Source organism: Eubalaena glacialis, chromosome 8 (genome assembly GCF_028564815.1).
Source record: "Eubalaena glacialis isolate mEubGla1 chromosome 8, mEubGla1.1.hap2.+ XY, whole genome shotgun sequence".
Taxonomy (NCBI): Eukaryota; Metazoa; Chordata; class Mammalia; order Artiodactyla; family Balaenidae; genus Eubalaena; species Eubalaena glacialis.
In genome coordinates, this window is record NC_083723.1 from 58,510,482 (window position 1) to 58,534,834 (window position 24,353).

The 24,353-nt window shown below is 36.0% G+C and overlaps 1 protein-coding gene across 3 annotated transcripts in view; it reads left to right on the plus strand.

Annotated features, from left to right (window-relative positions):
- CRPPA (CDP-L-ribitol pyrophosphorylase A) overlaps window positions 1-24,353 on the plus strand; it is a 326,472-nt gene that overhangs the window by 137,032 nt on the left and 165,087 nt on the right. For all 3 annotated transcript variants that reach the window (XM_061197723.1, XM_061197725.1, XM_061197726.1), the window contains exon 6: window positions 9,784-9,881. In XM_061197723.1, the coding sequence (XP_061053706.1) occupies window positions 9,784-9,881 (98 nt within the window). The remainder of the gene's footprint in view (window positions 1-9,783; window positions 9,882-24,353) is intronic.

Here is a 24,353-nt window from a genome sequence, read left to right on the forward strand (position 1 = left end):
GTGTGTACATTTCTTCTTTTCATAAAGACACCAGTCATGTTGGATTAGAGCTCACCCTAATGTCTTTTTTAACTTGATTGGCTCTTAAAGTGCCTATCTCCAAATACAGCCACATTCTCAGAGACTGGGGTTTAGAACTCCAACATACACATTTTGAGGGGGACACAGTTCACACCCTAAGAGTGTTTTAGTTATGCTCGTAGCCCAGAGATGGAAACTAATCAATGTTCAATACCTTCTTGGTGCCCTGTGCTAAAACCTGGGGATAATGTTGGGAAATTATAAGTTACAGAGTTAGGAGTTTGCGATTTTGTGGGAGAGAAAGTCAAATAGATAATATAATCCAATGTAAAAACTATAATGAAAGTAAAATAAAAATGTAGAACAGTATGAGAGGGAAAAATATCGTTTAGGATGCTAACTTCACATGGACTTGAGTTAGAAAGCTTAAAGTTCACAATTCATGGCAGTATGACCTTGGGCAACTTACTGGCTTTATAGCCTCGCTTAACTCATCTGTAAAATAGGGAGAATAATTTCTCTCCTTGGTTGTTGTGATGATTAAATGAAATAATGTATAAAAGTATCTACCGTAGTAAAAAGCCAAAGCAATATTAGCAATAATTATAGAATGTCATGAGTTCTAAATAATCAGAATGAATGCACTGACAACCAGAATGATTGCTGGCTGTAAGGAACTGATATGGCTCTGTTGGTGTGTACTATCTGACCATCTGCTTTGCCAGTAGACTTACTAGGGTCACAGTACATGTGGATTTCTTTCCACTTCTGAAACTACACTGCAGGGCCTTTTCCTGAACACTCAAATTCAGCAATGCAGTGATTACCTGGATATAAGGAGAATCCTAGTTGTATGGTTATACGTGTTTGAGAGAGATATCATTATGTATCAGAATTGGGGGTTTGGAGATGGGGGGGTACTGTAGTTTCACAAAATTCTTCCTGGTGGTTCTGTTCCTCCCTCCTTTTTTCTTCTCCTCTCACCAAAATACATCTAAAGCATTTGCCTAGAGTTACTAATGCAGATGATGCTTGATGTAGTCCTTATTGGAGAATTAGACAAGGAAATGTAATGTCACTGCAGGCGGGGGGATCATGAACATTATTGCAAAGATCATGATGTGTCCAGGGAATTGTAGGTGATATTATTTGGTGGCTGAAGAATGAGGTGTAAAGCCCAATGTGTTGTGGGTGATGATATGTTGCTCTGTATAAAATATATGGAGGTGGGAATCCTCTGGTCAGGACTTTAGAATTATGAGTTATCTGTTGAAGAATGCTTAAAATTTTTTTGCCAGTGAATTAGTTAGAGTTCTCCAGAGAAACACAACAAATGAGATATATACACACACAGTAAGGAATTGGCATACATGATTACAGATTATTAAGACTGACAAGTCCAAAATCTACAAAGCCAATGTCCCAGTTCAAGTCCAAAGGCTAGCAGACTACTGTAGAATCAGGAAGAGCCATGTTTCAGTTTGAAGGCTGTTATACAGGAGAATCATCTCTTACTTGGGGGGAAGGTCAACGTTTTCTTTTATTCAGGTCTTAAAATGATTGGATGAGACCCACCCACATTAGAGAGAGCAATCTGCTTTACTTAGTTTACAGATATAAATGTTAAACTCATCTAAAAATACCATGACAAATACCCAAATTATGTTTGGGCAAATATCTGGGCAGCCTGTGTCCCAGGCAAGTTGACATACAAAATTAATCACTATAGCCAGTAAAGTAAAATCAAGTTGCACGTTATTTATTTTTGGCATTATTATTAATTATTGGCAATCATACATATTCTTTGACCATTTAGAAGTTGTCATGCATGGGGATGAGGTATTAACTGAAAATTTTGAGCTTATTAATTAATGCTTACAGCTTTTAATTCTAACCTGTCGATTTCCAAGTTATGTTCCAGTTTGAATTTTATGTTGTCACTGTGAGAGCTGTGCGACACTAGATGTGATATATAAATGAAGTTATTCAGTGTAAATCAGAGTACGTGTTAAAAATGATTTTGAGGGGAGGTATGTACCCTAGTGGTTTAGATATCAAAACATTTCATCATGTGACACAGGTGCCTTTTAGAAAGATTTTTTAAAAGCTGTTTAAAAGAGAGGGTAGTATGAAAACTAAAACTCAGAGAATAATATTAGTCATCAAGTTGACTGGTCAGGTATGATTTAAAATTATTTTCAATGTTTTTCCAATTTATCCTTAGGTCTTTTTTGGGGCGAGAACAAAGAGTAGATTCTTGTTTTAGAGTGTTTATGATTCCAGGAAGTGAAATGACTTTATGGTTTTTCCCCAGTGCTATTGTTTTTATTTTAAACTCTAAATGTTTCTAAGAAGTGCTTTATTAATAGTTAGAACAGCATATCAAGAATTCTAAAGACTTTTTTTTTCTTTTGATTTCATCATTAACCTCAAGGAAGTTGTTAAATACTTTGTCTGCATTGAGAAATAATAAGGATTAATCATATTAATGATTGGAAAGTGTTTTGTGGTTCATGAAGAAAGTGAATTTTAAATAATGTGCCTTTTTTCCCGTCTTCGTGAGTTGGGGGATACTAGAATAACTGTGGAAGAGAGGAGGTTCAATTTATTTGAGCCCTGTTCCTACAGCTTACATTCTTTCCCGTTTTGGCCTTCCATCTGCATGGTACAAGTACAGTTATGGCAGATGCCTGTTTTTGATGAAGATCTTAAGTACATCAACATTTTCAGTTAAGCCTGTCAGTGCATGTTTGTGGAATCATTAATAGAAATCATGTAAGATATTTCAGCCTAGGTCTAGTGGACAAACTAAGATATGGACGATTAGAGCTAGAAGGTATCCATTTTAGCTTCAGAGGATTTAAGTGATGAAAACGGGACTATTGATTACTCAAGATGTGTATTCCATTACTATATAAAACTACTGCATGTTTGGTGAAACTTTGAAACTTGAAAAGCAGTGGGACAAAGTTGATAGGGATTGTTTATCAAACTCTGAAATGTTAAGACCACAAGGCACCATTTGGAATTAGAGATGGGTTGTATTTTGGTAAGATAAAAGGAATCTTAACTTATATTCGTAATGAATGTATATGACCATGATAGCATTTATTCTGTGAATATTTATTGGGGATATACTTGTACAAAGCATTCTGCATAACTTTACACATATTAATTCATACAATCTTCATTAATCCTCATGTAGTATCTTTTATTATTCCCATGTCTCCTGTTTTTCTTTTAGATACTTATAAACTCCTTATAGAAAATTTGGCTTTACATAGTAATTGTTAGTCTCTCATCTCGTTTCATACATGTAAAATGCTGTCAAAGTATGAATATACTATTTTCAGATACAGAATTTGTATAAGATTTTGAAAAATTGCATTTACCTCAATAATTTAACAAATATTGGATACCCAAGAAGTGCCTCATACTTATAATTGAAATGTAAGCATTGCATTTTATTCTTATAATATTGCCTTTAAAATATTGGGCACGAAATGGCTAAATTGTAAACTCCAGTGAGCCATGCAGATCAGAGTAGGAGTTGGGTGGGTTTGGGTTTCTTTAAAAATTTCACACTGAAATATCAAAGGGAAATGAGTAACCCAACACATTTTTTTTCTCACTAAATTCGTCATCCTTCAGTTGCCACAATATGGAAATGAGAGAAAACTACAAAATTATCCCCAAATTATTATACTCAAAAAGACTTATACCATTTTGATGGGATTAATCAGCTATCGTAGGTAATTTTTATGTTTTTTTAAGATAGAGAAACCTTTTATAAACCTCACATTATAGAAAATCAGTGCAGTGAGTAAGCAGAGGTTTTCAACCTGGCTGAACATTAGAATCACTTTTGGAGCTTCAGAAAGTACAGGTGAGAATTTTGTTGGGCGAGTTATGAGCATATGTATCTTAAAAATATAAAGGCAGAACAAAAAGATACTGAGAGTTGATTCTTAAGTGCAGCCATGTTTGAGAAGCAGTTGAACCTAGTTTAGACTTTAAATGACCGTAGCCGGATAGAAAATGTATCATTGTTGGTGCTAAATGATATTGATATGGACTGTAGACACTATTAGAAAGTGGCCACTCTGGCACAGACTTCCAAGTGGAATACAAGTAACTGGGAATTACAAGAAGTCAGCAGACAATACAGAAACCAACATGATAAAAGATTGACTTTGTTCATTATTGTTACATTGTCTTGAATCTAGGTCCTTAATTATGTTTTGCTCAGTTGATCTTTGATGAACAGAATTAATTTTTTAATAAATTTATCCAGCTTTATTGAGATATAATTGATGTAAAACATTTTAAGTTGTACAATATGATGGTTTGTTACATGCATATATTGTGAAATGATTATCACAAATAAGTTTAGGTAACAGATCCATCACCTCACGTAATTAAAACTTTAGAGAGATGAATTTTAAAGTCTTCTACTATTTATGTGTGTGTATGTGTGTGTATATAAATCTATTTTTAATTGAATCTTATTTTCTTGGGGGGGGTTAGAATATTTTTTTATTTTAATATAGTTTCAAACTGCAAAGATGTAAGAATAGTACATATAACTTCCATCTGTCTTTTACCCAGATCACCAGTTCACTGATTTTTTACATTTTACCCCATTTGCTCTATCATTTCTTTATGTGTGAGCTCATTATCATTTCTTCTTGTGTATGCTCATGCTGTCTTTTGCTCTCTCTCTCTCTCTAGCTTTCTCCTTCTCTATCTTATAGAATTGTGAGATACTTAGTGGGTGTTTTAATCTGTTAAATTTATGGCAACTTCTTGCACAATAGCAGACTAATAAAGACAATAAAATTAATAATCCATGAGTCAAATGAGAAATCACAGTGGAAACTAGAAGTGTATAAGGTGAGAAAAAAATGAATGAAATCTTTTAAATTGAAAATGAAATAATTTAAACTGAAAAATATCACAGTGTTTGATGTATAAATAAAGCTGTTATTAGAGGAAAATTTAGAGCCTTAAATGTTGACCCTTGAACAACATGGGGTTTGGAACCTGACCTTCCTCACAGTGTAAAATTTGTGGATAACTTTACAGTTGGCCTTCTGTGTCCACAGTTTTGGATCTGTAGATTTAAGCAATCACACTCATGTAGTACTGTACTATGTACGTATTGAAAAAAACAGGTGTAAGTGGACTCTCACAGTTCGAACCTGTATTGTTCAAGGGTTGACTGTATTAGAATAAAGGAAAAGCACAAAAGCCCACTATTTTTTTTCTTTTGTAAGAAATTAGAAAAGAACAGTGAACTAAATCTATAGATAGTAGAATGAAGAAGATATTGAAGAAAATAGTAAACATTCATGAGTTAGAAGACAAGCATAAGAGAGAATCAACACAACTTTTCTTTGAAAATGTTAATAAAATTGATAAAACCTTGGCAAAAGTGATCATGAAAAATGTTGAAGGCTCAAATAATTATTATCAGAAATGAAAAAAGAGCATCAGTGATGATCCTATAGACATTGCAATGAGATGTGAGCAACTTTGTTCGTCAGCTTGGGCTGCCATAATGAAATACCATAGACTGGATGGCTTAAACAACAGGAATTTATTTCTCACAGTTCTGGAAATTGGGAATTCCAAGATAAAGGTGCTAGCTGATTCATTTACCAGATAAGGGCTCTCTTCTGGGCTTGCAGATAGCTATCTGCTTGCTGGATCCTCACATGGATGTGAGAGGAAGGTCTGGTGTCTTTTCCTCCTTTTATAAGGGCACTAATCCCATCATGTGGACTTCACCCTATGAGATGATCTTCACTTCATGATCTCATCTAAACCTAATTACCTCCCAAGGACCCTACTTCCTAATACCATCACATTGCGGGGGTTAAAGCTTCAACATGAATTTTGGGGGAACAGAAACATTCAGTCCATAGCTTTATGCTAATAGACTTAAATTTAGGTTAAATGAACACATTCATAGGCAAATACAACTAGGAAAAGTTGTTCATCCATTTAAGATATTGAATCTAATTAAAAACGCTACCACAAAGACAGTTGGCTTTTACCAGTGAATTTTACAAAACCATTGAAAAGAAGAAATAACACCAGTCATACACATTTCTTCAGAAAATAGAAAAAGAGAGAACTTTCCAACCCATTACATGAAGGCAGTGTAAATGTTTAATGAACCTCTGACAAGGACCTTATAAGAGTAAAATTACAGGCTAATTTTTATCATGAACGTAGAAGCAAAATTCTAAAGGTTGCATTATCAGATTAAAAAATTATGATTTAGAAAAAAGGAAATAAAATTTTGTTCACAATTGACATGTTTGTATATATAAAAAATTTGAAATAACTTGTAAACCCTTAGAATTTATAAGTGAATTTAGCAGTTACTAAATGCAAAGACTGTATAGAAATCTTAAGATATTTTTGTACATCAACAAGTAGAAAATGCAACTAAAGATATTATTTACAATAGCATCAATAATGTTTTTTAGAAATTTAACAAAAATTGCAAAAAGACTCTACACTGGAGACTATAAAACACTGAGAAAAATTAAGGAAGATCTCAATAAATAGAGGAATATATTATGTTTATAATTGAAAGACTTGCGATTTTAAAGATGTCATTTTTGTCTAAAAAGCAGGTGAGGGACTTCCCTGGTGGTCCAGTGGTTAGGACTCCGCACTTCCACTGCATGGGGCCCCGGTTCCATCCCTTAATAGGGGAACTAAGTTTCCTCAAGCCGCGCACATGAGCAAAATACTTAAAAGTAAATAAATAAATAAATAAATAGCAGGTGATTTTGTACAAATTTATTGTAAAATTTATATGGTAATGCAAAGATTCCCGAACAAAAAGCTATTTAGAACAGTTGACACATGGCAAAAAATTAATGCCAAATTGATTTTGAGTTACTTCATTTTATTTATACAGTTGATCTTTGGACAACATGGGTGTTAGAGGCACTGACCCTCACAAAATTGAAAATCCACATATAATTTATAGTCAGCCCTCCCTATCTGTGGGTTTAACCAACTGAGGATCATATAGCACTGTACTATTTCCTATTGAAAAAAATCTGTGTATAAGTGGGCACTTTGCAATTCAAACCCATGTTCAAGGGCTAACTGTATCTCAGTTTTGGAGGGGGATAATGTCAGTTTTAATTTATTGTTGATTTACATTTGATAGAGCTTGGAATTCTATAAAGGATATATGATGAAACAAGGAAGGGAAATCTGCATATGTTGTGTTTTGTTTTAAAAAGTATTGTTTATGCATTATTTTATAAATTAGTCAGAATTATTGTGGCACCATCATATTATATATGTAGTAAATTACTTTGTACTTACACATTAAATTTTTTATTATAATGTTTTTGGTGTATGTGAAAGAAGCATTTGGAAATGTAACTGGATTTTTGCTAGGACATTACAAAGTCCAAATTTCTCCAAATATTTAAGAGAATACAATACATACATTTGAATTAACTTGGTTTTCAAAAGCTACTGCTTGTACTATAGTTACATCTAAAGCTTTCAAGACACTCTAGGTATTCAGGAAAGCATGGGACCTTCATGTTCTGGCTTCACTGAGTATACCACTTCATAGCTCACTGCTAAATCATTCCATGATTTTTTGAGTACTTATCTTGTCTCTTGTCACAATAAGTTTATGCTTGTACTCTTTCTACCCCAATACATTAAATTTTTAAAAAATCTTGTTTCTCTTAATCACTTTCAAGCCCCTTGGCTCTACTAAGCAAAGTTTACCTTTCAAAAGTGAGCTCCTAGCTCATTTTAGCATAAAGATTTATTTAATCTTGTCAACCAATTTACCTTTCTAATCACAGTGATGTTCCATAGCACTTAATATCTGTACCATCCATTTGTGTTCTTAATTATATTTAATTTTATTAGGCTTGTGTAACAAAATTATAGACATTTTCAAGTTGGTAGGAACCTTACTGATGGGTGAACACAGTCCTAAAAGTGAAATGATGAAAAATGATAAAAAATGAAATGATTTTAAGATAATATAATTATAGCAGATCTGTATCCAGCAGAGAAGTGTCCTCTTAATCCATTTGAATTACTACGCTAATATTAGTTTTCTTGAATTTGTAGGGTATAAAAGAGTGAAGCCCGTTTCACATTCTTTTACAGAAATTATTGTAAGGTAGGAAGCATGATAGAAAAGGCAGAAGCTTTGGGAAGACCTGGATTTAAGTACCTTGTGAGTAAAAACAGGAATTATAATACATAGCTTATAATACATATTTATTTTGAGGCAGTAAATAGGATAATAACTATGAAGCATTAGGACCTCTCATATGAAAATGCTTGATGTTCAATTCATGTCAGATGTCTTTTTCTTTTCGTTTTAGTGCCATAGAATAGCTGTGTGTTCGTAAGCTTTTTCTTTGGATTTGAATTCTTTTTCTTCTAGTCATAACCCTGTGATCTTGGGCAAGTTACTTTGTTTCTCTGAAGTCGTTTCCTGAATCTGTCACATAGATTCACAATAATATTGTTTGCAGGGTCATCATGAGAAATGGTGTGAATATCGGGTATGGCTCTTGGAACATATACAATTATTGATAAGTGGGAGGTAGGTAGTAACAGGAATACCATTAACTGGTAACGTTATTTTAAATGTTTTGGACTTCCCTGGTGGTCCAGTGGTTAAGACTCCACGCCTCCACACTTCCAATGCAGGGACATGGGTTTGATCCGTGGTCGGGAAACTAAGATCCCACATGCCGTGTGGCGAGGCCAAACAAACCAAACCAAAGCAAAACAAAACAAAAATCTCTCTTAGAATTAAAAAAACAGCCATGATTTATTGAAAAAGAAAAAAAGTTTGGTCCTCCCTAGCTTTTTTGGGAAGAATCATTAACTATTGCTAGAACAGTGTTTCTAGAGAGCCTGTTATGTGGAGTTGCCAGTGTAAGAAGCAGCTAGGTCATAAGTTAAACTAACTTTTGGTTTGGGACTCCTATTTAAAATTAGGCTTTTAAAAAAATCCATGACATAATACCATGAAATGTGTTCTTAACTGGCAGCAATATAGCCATTTCTTAGTATTTTAGACCTGTTTACTGTAAAGGAGGACTGCACATATTTGGGGAGAGTGCATCCAGGGTTTACAAAGGTGAATATCACTATGTCATACAACTTATGATTTTAAATTATATCATCTCAAGCCTTCCAAATTTGAAGAAAATCTATTTTTGGCTATTTTCCCTTGTTGTTGTAATAGTTAAACAGGCAGGAATTTAATTGAATTGACTGGAGTGGCAAGGAAAATGCTGTGCGTAGCCAGGGCACCAGGTGGCACAGTGAGCTGTACGCAGGAGACATCTTATGGCCTAACCAGAGGATCTGCCTGGGAGATGGGATTCCATCAGATTCTGGGAGATTCCTTGTAAATGTGGAAGGATTGAATTCTTGAGCCGAGTAGCTGTCACCTGCAGTTACTCTCTTCAAATATATCCAAAGATCTCTTATTTCTGTTGCTTACATGATGTCCTGTTTACCTACCCACAAAACGTTAAATACATAGATTTACTGGCTTGGATGGTCAGTTGAGTCCAGGACATCTCTGTGCAGTCCAAGTCACTCCACTTGGCCCAAAGGCCACACCTCCCTATTCTTGTTCAATAGTTATGAACAGCAGGTTAGTATAGGTTTCAGCATACTAGGGCTTTGCTCCATATTCTGTTTGAAACTTAAAATTTTTTTTCTTTTTTATCTCAGAAAGAATTTCACAACAAATTTGTGTAGTTATGGACACAAAAGAAGATGAAGAACATGTAGGTCATCGTCTTGAAGAAATGCTAAAAAATGAATTAAATGTAAGTATTCAAAGATCCAGTTTGATAAAATACATTTGATTGCCACAGATTTTTATCGTACAAAGATGCCTTCCTTGAGAAGGCATAAAAGTACTTTCAAGCTAATTTTCTTATTTTGCTGTAATGAAATCCTCTGTTTTGCCATCACTTTTGACTTGAAATACAATTCGTTCCCCTTCTCCACTCCTCTTCTGGATTTCCTCCCCACCTTCATTCTCCGAGTTCTATTTCTCCTTTAAAATTCAGAGTCAGTGTGACTTCTTTAGAAAGCAACTCCCTGCCCCGGTGCACATGAGCCCCTGCATGAGGTTGACACTTGTCTTGAGAGCCACGGTGCCCAGCACATGCTAGATGCTTACTAAAGTTTGTTGAATACATGAAGAAAAGAAAGAGATTAAGAAGAGAGAGAAAAAAGAGAGAAACAGATATGCAAAATATAGGATAATTATGATATTGAAGAAGTGAATGGATGTTTCTTGCCCCCCCCCCCTTTTTGAACTGATCAATGTCCAAGTCAACCTCATATTTAATATTAAGGTTAAGGAAATGCAAGAAGTAGCCGTGAGTGTGAGGAGGTGTATAGGAATTATTTACTACTTTTACCCCTAAGGACATCCATTATTTTTATGACAATTTTGTGCTTTGAAATGTTTTGCTTGCCAAGCTGATTTTATTGTTTTCATCAGTTTCCTTGTTTTCATTAAAATGTGTAACTGCCTGGGTTTATGATCAACATGTCATGGCTTTTTAACAACATACATAATTCTAGGTGAAAGCAAAAGGAAAAGGTTTATTTTAGTAAGCTAGTTCTATCATGATAGCACAGTCAGTAAAGACAACAGGCTCTGGTATCAGATTGCCAGTGCTCAGATGTCTGTTTTATTGCCTAATTTCCTTATCTTAAATTGAAAATGTTAATAACAACTGCACTGTAAAGTTGTTGGGACAACTGAACTTCAAAAATGTATTTTAATGTGCTTAGAAAAGCATCTGCCATACCGTAAGTTTTCAATAAATATGAACTATAAGAGACTTAACAATGACATCTATTGTTAACATCTCAACTCATCAGGTGAGATGAAGGTGTGACAGTATTAAGTAGTAGTAGATACTACGAGTTCCCAAATTTCAGTCCTGTATTAAATACATGAACTGTTAAATACATAGATTCCTGGAATGCGTAAATATTTAGTGAATCATCTGGGATAAGTTCTGGAATTTCAGTTTTTAACAAGCTCCCTGTGGTCGTTTTGATGGCAGTCAGTGCTAAATTCTACCAGTAGCATTTGGAGCAACAATCTAAAGCTGGAAAGAAATGGCAGCCACCTCAGCTGTCTCTTGGGTGTAAAGGTTATACTACAATCTTCTTTTCCAAGTTGCCTTTATTCGTAGAGTTTCTGAGTATTCCTCCTATGTTGCTGGAATTTTTAGCACCTTGTTCTTTGCTTTCTATCTCAAATCCACCTGTTAAGAATCTGTTCCTAAGTTCTGTGCCCTAATTTCTCTGCTGTATCCTGCAGGATATTTAAGTGTAGATAACTTCGCATTGTCTGACCTCGTGAGGCAACGTTTTGCCTGAAAAATAGTCTTCTACTCTTGGATAATTTCATTCGTGCTTTATCCATTCAGTGCAGTAGCCAATAAGATGGAACCCTGAAAGAGTGTTACTGGGACTTTGGCTATCAACCCTAGGTTTAGAGAGCTGGGTTCTACACTCTTGTTGAGCACCCAACTGATGCATCCTGTGTGACTCATTCCTTGGTCTTCCCAGTGTTAGATTCTACAGAGTCCTTTTTGTTACAATTATTATGATAGTCTCTTTTTGTTGCTGCTTTTCCTGTATATGTTTGGTAATTATTGATCTAAAACAAATAGACTGCCAGATATCTCTTCAGCAAAGATAGGTTTCTTCAGGATAAACAGACAATTGAAATTTGGGGTCTGCAACCATGACAAGCCACATGCAAGTCCCTGCATAGCAAGGGAAGGACACTTTTATAGAAGGAGCAAGGAAGTTGGGAGGGCTAGAGTAAATAGACAGCCCATGGTTTCTATTTGCTGAGTCCTCACCAGGAGAGAAGAGGACCGTTTCTTCTTGTTGGGCTCAGCTGTAGTTGCAGGGTGTGAGGGCTCCCCCTTCTGGTCTCCCAACTCTGTTTTAAGAGAGAAATTTGTTTATTCATTGTTTTGTGCGGTTTTTTCTAATTTTTATTAGAGCATAGTTGATTTACAATGTTGTGTTACTTTCTGCTGTACGACAAAGTGAATCAGTTATACATATACATATATCCACTCTTTTTTAGGTTCTTTTCCCATATAGGCCATTACAGAGTATTGAGTAGAGTTCCCTGTGCTATACAATAGGTCCTTATTAGTTATCTATTTTATATATAGTAGTATGTATATGTCAATCCCAATCTCCCAATTTATCCCTCCCCCCCTTTCCTCCTTGGTAACTATAAGTTTGTTTTCTGCATCTGTGACTCTATTTCTGTTTTGTAAATAAGTTCATTTGTACCATTTTTTAAGATTCCACATATAAGCGATATCATATGATATTTGTCTTTCTGTGTCTGACGTACTTCACTCAGTATGACAATCTTGAGGTCCATCCACGTCGCTGCAAATGGCATTATTTCATTCTTTTTTATGGCTGAGTAGTATTCCATTATATATGTATATACCACATCTTTTTAATCCATTCATCTGTTGATGGACGTTTAGGTTGCTTTCGTGTCCTGGCTGTTGTATGTAGTGCTGCAGTGATACATTGGGTCCACGTATGTTTTCAAATCATTGTTTAAATAATGATATGATGTGGAATTTAGGGATACACACAATGGTGTGTAACTGGCGCTCTGTGATTTTTTTTTCAGTGCCTTCGCTTCTCAGGTCCTGTCCTTCTCATTTCCAGTGTCCGTTGTTTTCAGTGCACTTCATCTACCCACCTGTTGGGCCCAGTCTGGATATAGCCATCATCTTAACTGTGCTGAAAAATAAATACTAAGGCTATTTCTTAACTTCTGACCACAATATTTTACCTTTCCTTATCTTATACTAAATTACTCTCACTGCACATATTTAAATTTTATAGGAAACTCTAATCCCACTGTCTTCTCTCTTTCAGGTACCTTTTGTTTCACACTTAACTTAGATACCATGATCCATCACTTCAGTGGATCATGGATCTCTTACCAATACCTTTAATTCCCTTGTCCTGCTATTAAACCCAGTTAGTAAAACCTCATTCATGTTATCAGTCTAACTTTTCACTTCTCTGAGCCTATATTCAGTCTTAACACTGCTGGAGAAAAGTATACAACAGTGTAGATTATTATACTTTAAAAATACTGGTCTTCAATCTTCACTGGGCCCTGAATGTTGTAAAGCAAGCATACCGTGATTCCACTGTGAGCTCCCCTTTCTCCTCAGTGGATATTTTAAACCTTTTCCTCTCTCCTTAAATGTCTAACCCAGGTTTCTTAACCTTGGCACTATTGGCATTTTGGACTAGATATTGTGAGGGACTGTCCTGTGCCATGGACACTGTTTAGCAGCATCCCAATCTTCTACCCACTAGATGACAGTATTATACCCCCTAGTTGTAGCAAACAAAATGTCTCCAGACATTGCTAAATGTTGCCTGGAGGGGGGACAAAATCATCCTCCGGTTGAGAACCACTGGTCTAACCCCACCATTTTCACCTCCACTCTTAAATATGGTCCTATCTCTAACTTCAGAGTATAATTATATACTCCAATATGGGAACATTCCTTTCTTCCAAGCACCAAACCTTTAAAGAATCTTGCATCTGTAGCCATCTTCTCATTGAGACTATTTCCTCTCCTGAGCTCTGGTTCTCTTCCCCCCTTCCCCCTCCCCCATTAACAGATACATGTTCCTTCCATTAAAACAAAAACAAAGAAACAGTTCTAAACCCAAGGTTACCCTGTAACCAAACTTCTTTAAAATAATTTATCTTCTCATTCCTCAGTTCATTGCATTTTGACTTCTGCCCCAACCTTCCGTAGGAACTGCTCTCGGTGAAGTCCTCAGTGACCTTCCTATGGGAAATCCACAAGACATTTATCAGTCCTTACCTTATTTATTGCACCACTTGACTCTCTTGTCTGATACTATTTTTTTCTAGAAGGAGTCTCATCCAGTGGATTCTGTAACATCTTGTTTTTCTTTTATCCTTTTTCATTTTTGGCTGCTTCTTCTAAGTTTCTTTTGCAGGATTCAAGATTCTATTGATCTTCCAACACACAAAAGCCCAGGACCAGATGGCTTCACAGGCGAATTCTATCAAACATTTAGAGAAGAGCTAACACCTATCCTTCTCAAACTCTTCCAAAATATTGCAGAGGGAGGAACACTCCCCAACTCATTCTACGAGGCCACCATCACCCTGATACCAAAACCAGACAAAGATGTCACAAAGAAAGAAAACTACAGGCCAATATCACTGATGAACATAGATGCAAAAATCCTCAACAAAATACTAGCAAACAGAATCCAACAGCACATTAAAAGGATCATACACCATGATCAAGTGGGGTTTATTCCAGGAATGCAAGGATTCTTCAATATACGCAAATCAATCAACGTGATACATCATATTAACAAATTGAAGGAGAAAAACCATATGATCATCTCAATAGATGCAGAGAAAGCTTTCGACAAAATTCAACACCCATTTATGATAAAAGTCCTGCAGAAAGTAGGCATAGAGGGAACTTTCCTCAACATAATAAAGGCCGTATATGACAAACCCACAGCCAACATTGTCCTCAATGGTGAAAAACTGAAACCATTTCCACTAAGATCAGGAACAAGACAAGGTTGCCCACTCTCACCACTATTATTCAACATAGTTTTGGAAGTGTTAGCCACAGCAATCAGAGACGAAAAAGAAATAAAAGGAATCCAAATTGGAAAAGAAGAAGTAAAGCTGTCACTGTTTGCAGATGACATGATACTATACATAGAGAATCCAAAAGATGCTACCAGAAAACTACTAGAGCTAATCAATGAATTTGGTAAAGTAGCAGGATACAAAATTAATGCACAGAAATCTCTTGCATTCCTGTATACTAATGATGAAAAATCTGAAAGTGAAATTAAGAAAACACTGCCGTTTACCATTGCAACAAAAAGAATAAAATATCTAGGAATAAACCTACCTAAGGAGACAAAAGACCTGTATGCAGAAAATTATAGGACACTGATGAAAGAAATTAAAGATGATACAAATAGATGGAGAGATATACCATGTTCTTGGATTGGAAGAATCAACATTGTGAAAATGACTCTGCTACCCAAAGCAATCTACAGATTCAATGCAATCCCTATCAAACTACCACTGACATTTTTCACAGAACTAGAGCAAAAAATTTCACAATTTGTATGGAAACACAAAAGACCCTGAATAGCCAAAGCAATCTTGAGAACGAAAAATGGAGCTGGAGGAATCAGGCTCCCTGACTTCAGACTATATTACAAAGCTACAGTAATCAAGACAGTTTGGTACTGGCACAAAAACAGAAATATAGATCAATGGAACAGGATAGAAAGCCCAGAGATAAGCCCACGCACATATGGTCACCTTATCTTTGATAAAGGAGGCAAGCATATACAGTGGAGAAAAGACAGCCTCTTCAATAAGTGGTGCTGGGAAAATTGGACAGGTACATGTAAAAGTATGAAATTAGAACACTCCCTGACACCATACACAAAAATAAACTCAAAATGGATTAAAGACCTAAGTGTAAGGCCAGACACTATCAAACTCTTAGAGGAAAACATAGGCAGAACACTCTATGACATAAATCACAGCAAGATCCTTTTTGACCCAGGTCCTAGAGAAATGGAAATAAAAACACAAATAAACAAATGGGACCTAATGAAACTTAAAAGCTTTTGCACAGCAAAGGAAACCATAAACAAGACCAAAAGACAACCCTCAGAATGGGAGAAAATATTTGCAAATGAAGCAACTGACAAAGGATTAATCTCCAAGATTTACAAGCAGCTCATGCAGCTCAATAACAAAAAAACAAACAACCTAATCCAAAAATGGGGAGAAGACCTAAATAGACATTTCTCCAAAGAAGATATACAGATTGCCAACAGACACATGAAAAAATGCTCAACATCATTAATCATTAGAGAAATGCAAATCAAAACTACAATGAGGTATCATCTCACACCGGTCAGAATGGCCATCATCAAAAAATCTAGAAACAATAAATGCTGGAGAGGGTGTGGAGAAAAGGGAACCCTCTTGCACTGTTGGTGGGAATGTAAATTGATACAGCCACTATGGAGAACAGTATGGAGGTTCCTTAAAAAACTAAAAATAGAACTACCATACGACCCAGCAATCCCACTACTGGGCATATACCCTGAGAAAACCATAATTCAGAAAGAGTCATGTACCAAAATATTCATTGCAGCTCTGTTTACAATAGCCAGGACATGGAAGCAACCTAGGTGTCCATCATCGGATGAATGGATAAAGAAGATGTGGCACATATATACAATGGAATATTACTCAGCCATAAAAAGAAATGAAATGGAGGTGTTTGTAATGAGGTGGATGGAGTTAGAGTCTGTCATACAGAGTGAAGTAAGTCAGAAAGAGAAAAAGAAATACAGTATGCTAACACATATATATGGAATCTAAGGAAAAAAAAAAAAGGTCATGAAGAACCTAGTGGCAAGATGGGAATAAAGACACAGACCTACTAGAGAATGGACTTGAGGATATGGGGAGGGGGAGGGGTGAGATGTGACAGGGTGAGAGAGTGTCATGGACATATATACACTACCAAATGTAAAATAGATAGCTAGTGGGAAGCAGCCGCATAGCACAGGGAGATCAGCTTGGTGCTTTGTGACCACCTAGAGGGGTGGGATAGGGAGGGTGTGAGGGAGGGAGATGCAAGAGGGAAGAGATATGGGAACATATGTATATGTATAACTGATTCAGTTTGTTATAAAGCAGAAGCTAACACACCATTGTAAAGCAATTATACTTCAATAAAGATGTTTAAAAAAAAAAAAAAAAAAAAAGATTCTATTGATGATTTTTAGATTTTTGTACATAGGTAATTGGACTTCTTTTTAAAAAAAATGCTGATGGCTTCACATATCCTTCATTTTCTAGGGACACAAAATATTCTCTAGCCCTGTGTTTAATTATTCATTTTCCTGCATTTCAGATCTGTATAGTCAGTCAGAGGTCCCTTAAATGTCGATGATGTCGATGATATTTCACATTCACAAATTCTTTTTCCAGCCAGTCCTTCTCCATCTGCTAAGGTTTCAGTCTCTGAAAATGCATATCATTTCCTCATTCTCTAAACCTCGTATAAAGTTGGACTCATTCTCTATCTCACTCCCAAAGCAAATCAAGTTCCAAAACATTTGAATTCTACCTCTCATTATCCTTCATACGTGTCCTTTTATCTTCATTGCCACTGTCCTAGGCACCCCAACTGTTGTCTGGATTATTGCAACAGCCTGTTGACTGACCTCCAGCCTTCAGTCTTGCCCCTCTCAGATTTATTCTTTATGGGGCTGTTTGAATGATTGTTCTAAATTGTTTATCATGTTATTCCCCATTCAAATCTGTTTCTTGGTTTTCCACTGCTTCTAAATTAATATAAAAATTCCTTGCTATGTGTCATAAGATCTCTCACATGACTAATACTACTAATAAAAATAACAAAAACAACAATAATAACAGCCAATGATTTTCAGCACTTATTTTATGCTAGGTACAATAGCAAATGCTCTTAACAACCTTTTAAAATGGGTACTGTTAACGTTTTTTCACAGATGAAAGAACTGAGGCATAGAGGGGATGTTTAAATGGTTCTTGTTAACATTGTTGTGAAGGGGCAGAACAGGGACATGGAGATGAACTTGGATTCGTTTAACACCAAAATCTGTCTTCTTAACCGGCACCCTTGCCAAACAGCCCTGCACTCTCTAACTAACTGTGCAGTCTTCAGGCCAGCTCTACTTTTTGCAGCTTCTCAAATGTGCTAGTACTTTCTTACCTCCAGGGCCTTCACCCACGATGTCATTTTCCCCAGGGAGCTTTTCCTGTTTGTTTTTCCCCTGAAGTCTGGTTTATGTACCCTTCTATTGTGTTTTGTGAGAGGCTATACAGCCCCATGTGAGGTCTTCCCAAAGCATGATGCAGTCTTTTTTTTTTTTAACATCTTTATTGGAGTATAATTGCTTTACAATGGTGTGTTAGTTTCTGCTTCATAACAAAGTGAATCAGGTATACTTATACATATGTTCCCATATCTCTTCCCTCTTGCATCTCCCTCCCTCCCACCCTCCCTATCCCACCCCTCTAGGTGGTCACAAAGCACCGAGGTGATCTCCCTGTACTATGCGGCTGCTTCCCACTAGCTATCTGTTTTACATTTGGTAGTGTATATATGTCCATGCCATTCTCTCACTTTGTCACAGCTTGCCCTTCTCCCTCCCCATATCCTCAAGTCCATTCTCTAGTAGGTCTGTGTCTTTATTCCCGGCATGATGCAGTCTTGATAAAAGGGGGACATTTATTGAATGTTGAATAAATAAATAAATGAATGGATAAATGATCATGACTTCTTATTACTAAGTTGGACATTGTATTATATATTGTACTGTGCTTGCTGCGTAACAAGTTACCCCCAAATTTAGTGACCTTAAGTAACAAACATCTACTGTCTCAGTTTCTGTGGGTTAAGAATCTAGACACAGCTTAGCCAGGTTCCTTTGACTCAAGGTCTTTCATTTGATTACAGTCAAGCTGTCTGTCCTCTATAGGCTGTCCTCTACAGTCTAATCTGAAGACTTGATGTGGAAGTAGATTCTGCTCTCAAACTTACGTGGTTGTTGGCAGGTCTCAATCCCTTGCCATGTAGGCTTCTCCACAGGGCTGCCTCACCACATGGTACTCAGGATTGAAGGCCCAGTACTTTTGTAACCTAATCTTAGAAGTGACATTCCATCATTTCTTTCATATTCGGTTCATTTGAAGCAAGTCTGTATGTCCAACGCACACTCAAGAGGAGGGAATTATACAAGGTTGTGAATACTGGGAAGTGTGGGTATCATTGGGGGGTGTGTTTTAGAGATTGATTATCACAAACTGTTACTATCTCAAAATAAATCTTCTAAGTTGTAAAAAGAAAACATCCACTAACATGGCCATCCTGGTTTCCTGTGGCATGTGAGGCAGTACTCTGAGTCTTCTCTGAACATGAGATATTTGCTTTATTGTGCCTAAAATTTCCTCATCAAGATCATCATCCATCTCAACTATAATTCCCTAGTCAAATGAGTGGAGGTACAGTCTATTTTATATGGATTCTAGGCCTTAGTAATTGAGTCTACCAGAAATTCTGTATAAAAACTCCAGAGATGATCAGAAATTTCTGAATAGTTCTGGAATCAACAACGGACAAGAGGCGCTAACTAGCCAAAACCAACAGCCTGAGGACATACTCTCACCAAGGAATGAATATAATCTCCTGAATTATATGTCATTCTATCCAATATAAACCAACCAAGAAAAGAATTAATGACTAATTTGTTTAGATTTTTATATTGATCAGTCCGTAGTATAGCCATAGGTAACCTGTTGTATAATCTGATGAAACATACTGAGTATAACATGAATTTTAGAAGAAATGAGTCTAATGAAGGTAGAACTTGTAAAACGGAACTTTGTGGGTCCTGTTACCTTACTCAGACAATCTTGGTTGACCTTCAGAGGAGATGTCATTTATTTCTGCTAAATCTGCCCTGGCTTCTAAATTTGCCTAAAAACTATTAAACCACACGAGGACTTATCAGGATGTTTTCTCTCGTAAACAGTCACAAGACTAACAATTATGGAGTGCCTTCCATTTGCCAGAGAGAATATTATGTACCTTAATCCTTTAAAATAAACCTATGACTTTCCCTCTCATTTTACAAATAGAAATAGGGAAACCTTATGGCTTAATACTTTGTCTAAGATTATATAACTAATTGAATGTACGTGCTGCTTGATGCATTATGATTTCTACTACTGAGTATTTTTCTAAGAAATGGTGAAATAAAAGAATTTTAAGTTTGACAGAAGGATTATGTCTAAGGTCAGAAAGAAGTCTCCTTGTAAAAGAAATTACCAGTTTTCTATAATTTTCTCTCCCTTTATAAGGGCACATTTATCTTATGGCATTTTTCAGCCCATAACTTAGAGATAAACGTAAAATGCCACATATTCTAATATTTTTACCTCCAGAGCTTTTGTCTCATTTTGCAAAGGACATATAAAAAGGATGAAGTCACCACTATTAAAATCCAGGCACCTGTAGGGCAGATCTGTGTAGGTGTGGAGCTGCTCAATGCACAACAGGAGGATTGTTTTATTGGCATGAAAAGAAAGGATGTTTCCTGATGAAACTAAAGGAAGAAATTGAGTATGCTTATTATAATTATCCATGCTAGATTTTGAGACATACTTTAGCGATGAACGGAATATCTCAACTCTAATGTAATGATACACACCAAATACATGGAAGAGGTTGCTAAAAAGTGAAATAAGGAATTAACTGAGTAGAGACTTACTGCTCCCACCCTCCATACACATGCAGATTTCACCCAGACTTAAATTTCAAGACTTCATTATCAGGCTTGTTAGATTCCTTCTCTGATTTCTTTAAGGAGGTCCAAGTATTTCACAGAACCTACCTACTTTGGAGATAGCGGTCTCTAGAAGATACGTCAGGGCAGTAGACAGTGATGGAAGAGACCTCGCCCCTTCTTCCCAACTCTCATTGAAAAATAATTTTTGCTATATACTGTGCTGAGAACAGTAAGGAATTTATAAGTAGGAAGATTGGTGTTTCATTAGTTACTTAATTCATGAATGTATTTACCAAATATTAAATGCCTGTCAAGATTTAGTCACTGGATTTATGCAGTTGAACTAAGCAGGTATTGTTCCCTGTCCTCAAGGAGCATACTGTGCAGTTGGGGATAAAACAGTAAACAAACACACAAAAAATGTTTAATTACAAATTGTGATAACGATACTAAGGAAAAAGTAAACTGTCCTTATGTAAGAGAGCCCTGGAAAGTGATGTAAATTGGGAGTAGAGGGCAGGAAGTGAGCGTCTCTTGGCAGATGTGGCATTTACTTAAGGCTAAACTGGTGTTCAGGAGTTAGCTATTTAAAGAGAAATGCAGAAGGAACAATGTGTGAAAGGTCCTTGAAGAGCTTCGTTCAGGGGCACTGAAATAAGACTTGTATGACTGGAGTGGAGGTGGGCTGGTGGGAGGTGAGGACAGAGACCGCGACGGGTCTAAATGCAGCCTCGTGGGCTTTGTTAAGCATACTGTGTCTACCACCACCTACACTACTACTGTAACCACTACCATTGCTTACATTTTGTCCTACAAGCAAAATGAAGTGGTAGAAGACTTCAGCTGAAAATGTCACGATCCAATTTACATATATAAAAAGGCCGTTGGCTGCTGCTGCTTAAAAGTAAAATTCTATGGAAAAAGACAGGTAGTATTTAATGTTTTTATACATCACAGTACCCCTAAAATCACAAGTGTCTTCAACCCAATTTTTGTTCCTATAATAAAAGAAAAGAAGCTCCTGAAGAATGCTGATCTATAATCTGGACAAACAGGGACCATAGGGGCTTTTTGTGTGTTTTGCTTATCCACCCCTTCCTGTTTCCTGGAGCACATAATTTAATTATTGTTTTGTGTAACCACAAATGACAAGCCAGGATATAACTGAAAATCATTTGTTTTCCTGGGTGAAAGGCATGCTTTGGTTTTGTTGAGGTTGTCTGTGGTACCTAGTTTATTTTTCCTAATGCCCTCAAGGTTTTGTCCAGAGTATGGATCTGTGCCTTTTTATGTCTATTAAAAAATAGACATAACTAAATTCAGTGTATGACATATTCATCAAGCAAAACATCCAAAATAACAAATGAAGTAAGAAGAAAAACAGAAATTAAAGAAATAGAACAAATTCAGTCATCTCAGCATTGTAAGACCTGTTCAAATTAGGGTTATTTCATGCTTATTTTGGCACATAACATATTTTTAAATATTATGTTTAAAATACCGATTTTTCATTTTTTTGAAGCTGAACACTGTACAGTGTAGTGAAATAACACTGTGAACAATGTTTCTTGGGCCTCTGACTCTGAACAATGCCAACAGAATTAATTCATTTAGAGTATGCGGTTTTGGTGTATGTACAAGACTACATAAATTAGCTGAAGACCATCCAATAAAATCCATTTAGTTTGTTTGGGATGTTAGCCAGATTTCCTGATCAGTTTTCCAGAGGTAAAAATGTCCAAAATCACTGGACCACCTAGTTGCTTGGGATGGTATTAATTATGTTCATGCTCTATTTAATAAAATTAACAGTTTATAATTATAATTGGTTGTCAGAGTTTTAGAATTTGGTTATTAATGAGGGAATAAGGATAATCCTCCCTAAATGCCACTTTCTCTACTTTTTCTTTGTATACTTAACATGTATTCACCTTTTGTATCTGTGTGTATTTTTGAAACATAGGGACGTATTGAAATATTACTCTTTCTAAAGGAACCAGATGGTTAATTTGTAAAAATGATAATCCTTGTCCGCTTAGGAATGAGGTCACTGCACACAAGTTCTAGTTACGTTTTGCTAAGTTAAAAACAAGTAAGCCGAAAGAATAGCCAACATCTAGCTTTGGGGATATATTTGTAAAAATCAGGTCTTCTCTTGTAATTCAGAAAATTGATTTTACACACATGGTAAATATGTTTAGAGGGAAAATTTTTATAAGAAGCTGAAAAAAATTGCTCTTTGGCATGTAGATTATAGTTTCCAACCTCCAACAGTTGATTTTCATGAATATGTATACACTAATTTTCTTATGCTATTTAAATTGAGATAAAGTTTTAAAACTTATTCACTGATGTCATCTCATTTTATTGATTTCTTTTCGGTTCTGAATAGAGGATATGTAATGTTTTTAAAATAATAATTTTATGCTTATTAATGTTTCCCTAATAATTGAGTTTGGTGATACATTTCAACTATTTGCATGTAGTATGACTATACTTAGTAACACCATAAAGTAGATTATTCTTTTGTTCTGGTGGCTTTAAGTAAATAATGGCTCCAAGGTTTTTGCTGTTTTAGGGAAAGTAAACCAAATATACCCCTTGAACTTATGGTCAGAATAAATGATCCATGGTGTCTTGGTACCTGAGAACTTGTTTTCAAAGCCTTATAGTACTTGTCTCCTTAAGTTAAATATCTCCTCTCTTTCTCCTCATATCTTCAATGACTGTTCGCTGCATGTGAGTCAGAGTCTGTACATATTGACCCATTATTTCAGACTTCTCACAGTTGGTGCTGAACCTTGCACTCACAATGTCAACTCTCTTGTGGCCCAGCATATTGTCTTGCTCATGCTTTGAAATTTTGTAGTTTTCTCTCACTCTTTTTCACTCAGTGTTCTGCTTGATTGCATGCCATCCTTGTCAGTTCTGTTTAATACTTGATTTAATATTACTCTTTCCATGAAGTTGTTCCCATTTTTTCTGGTTCTTGGACTTTCTAAACTACTTACCAACAGTGGTGTCATTCTGCATATGCTACTTTTTATTGTTATTCTTTTGCCTGTCTCTTTCACCATCTCTTTTATCGCTGATCTCTTGCACAGTGCTGTATATATGGGGGAGCCAGACAAATAGTTGTGGTTAGTGGTGGTAGAACGATGAACAAGCAAGCTTCTGGAATACCCCTCCACCTGGACATCAGCCAAATGTGTTTCTGGAGATAAAGAGGTAGCTGCTGGGCGTCCATCAATCATGTGAACAGTTGAGAAGAGTTTAGAACACAGAGTACACCCAAGAAGTTATAATTGATTTCCCAACCAGAAGAAAACTGTTTTTACAAATGGAGGGGAAAGAATAGCAAATAAAAGATGTTGATGAGATGAACTGGAGTTAGCTATGGTGATAAAGTTGGTGGCCAGAAGCCTTCTGTCAGGCAAGGGGGAGGGAGAGAGAGAGTGATGGGGAACTGAGCTCTGCTGAGGGGGAATTGCAGTGGCTTGAAGAAACAGGTCCATAAGCAACATTTTAAGTTTTATTCTTTAGGATCTGTAATAAGATTCTATATCAGCATATGAATCTACCTTTCTGTATCATCTAGAAACATACTGCTTTAAAAATATCCTGAGGTAGATAATTGTTCACATACTTCTGAAATAAGTCACATGATCATGTTTTTGTTATTTTTGCTCAAAATGTAATTTATCCTTAATATTTAAAAAACGTTTTGGGCCTATGGGCTAAATGTATATTCAGTAGGTTACTATTATGTAACTCATAATGGAAAGTTGTATGAGATGGAAATCTTATTTTATATATACAGTAAT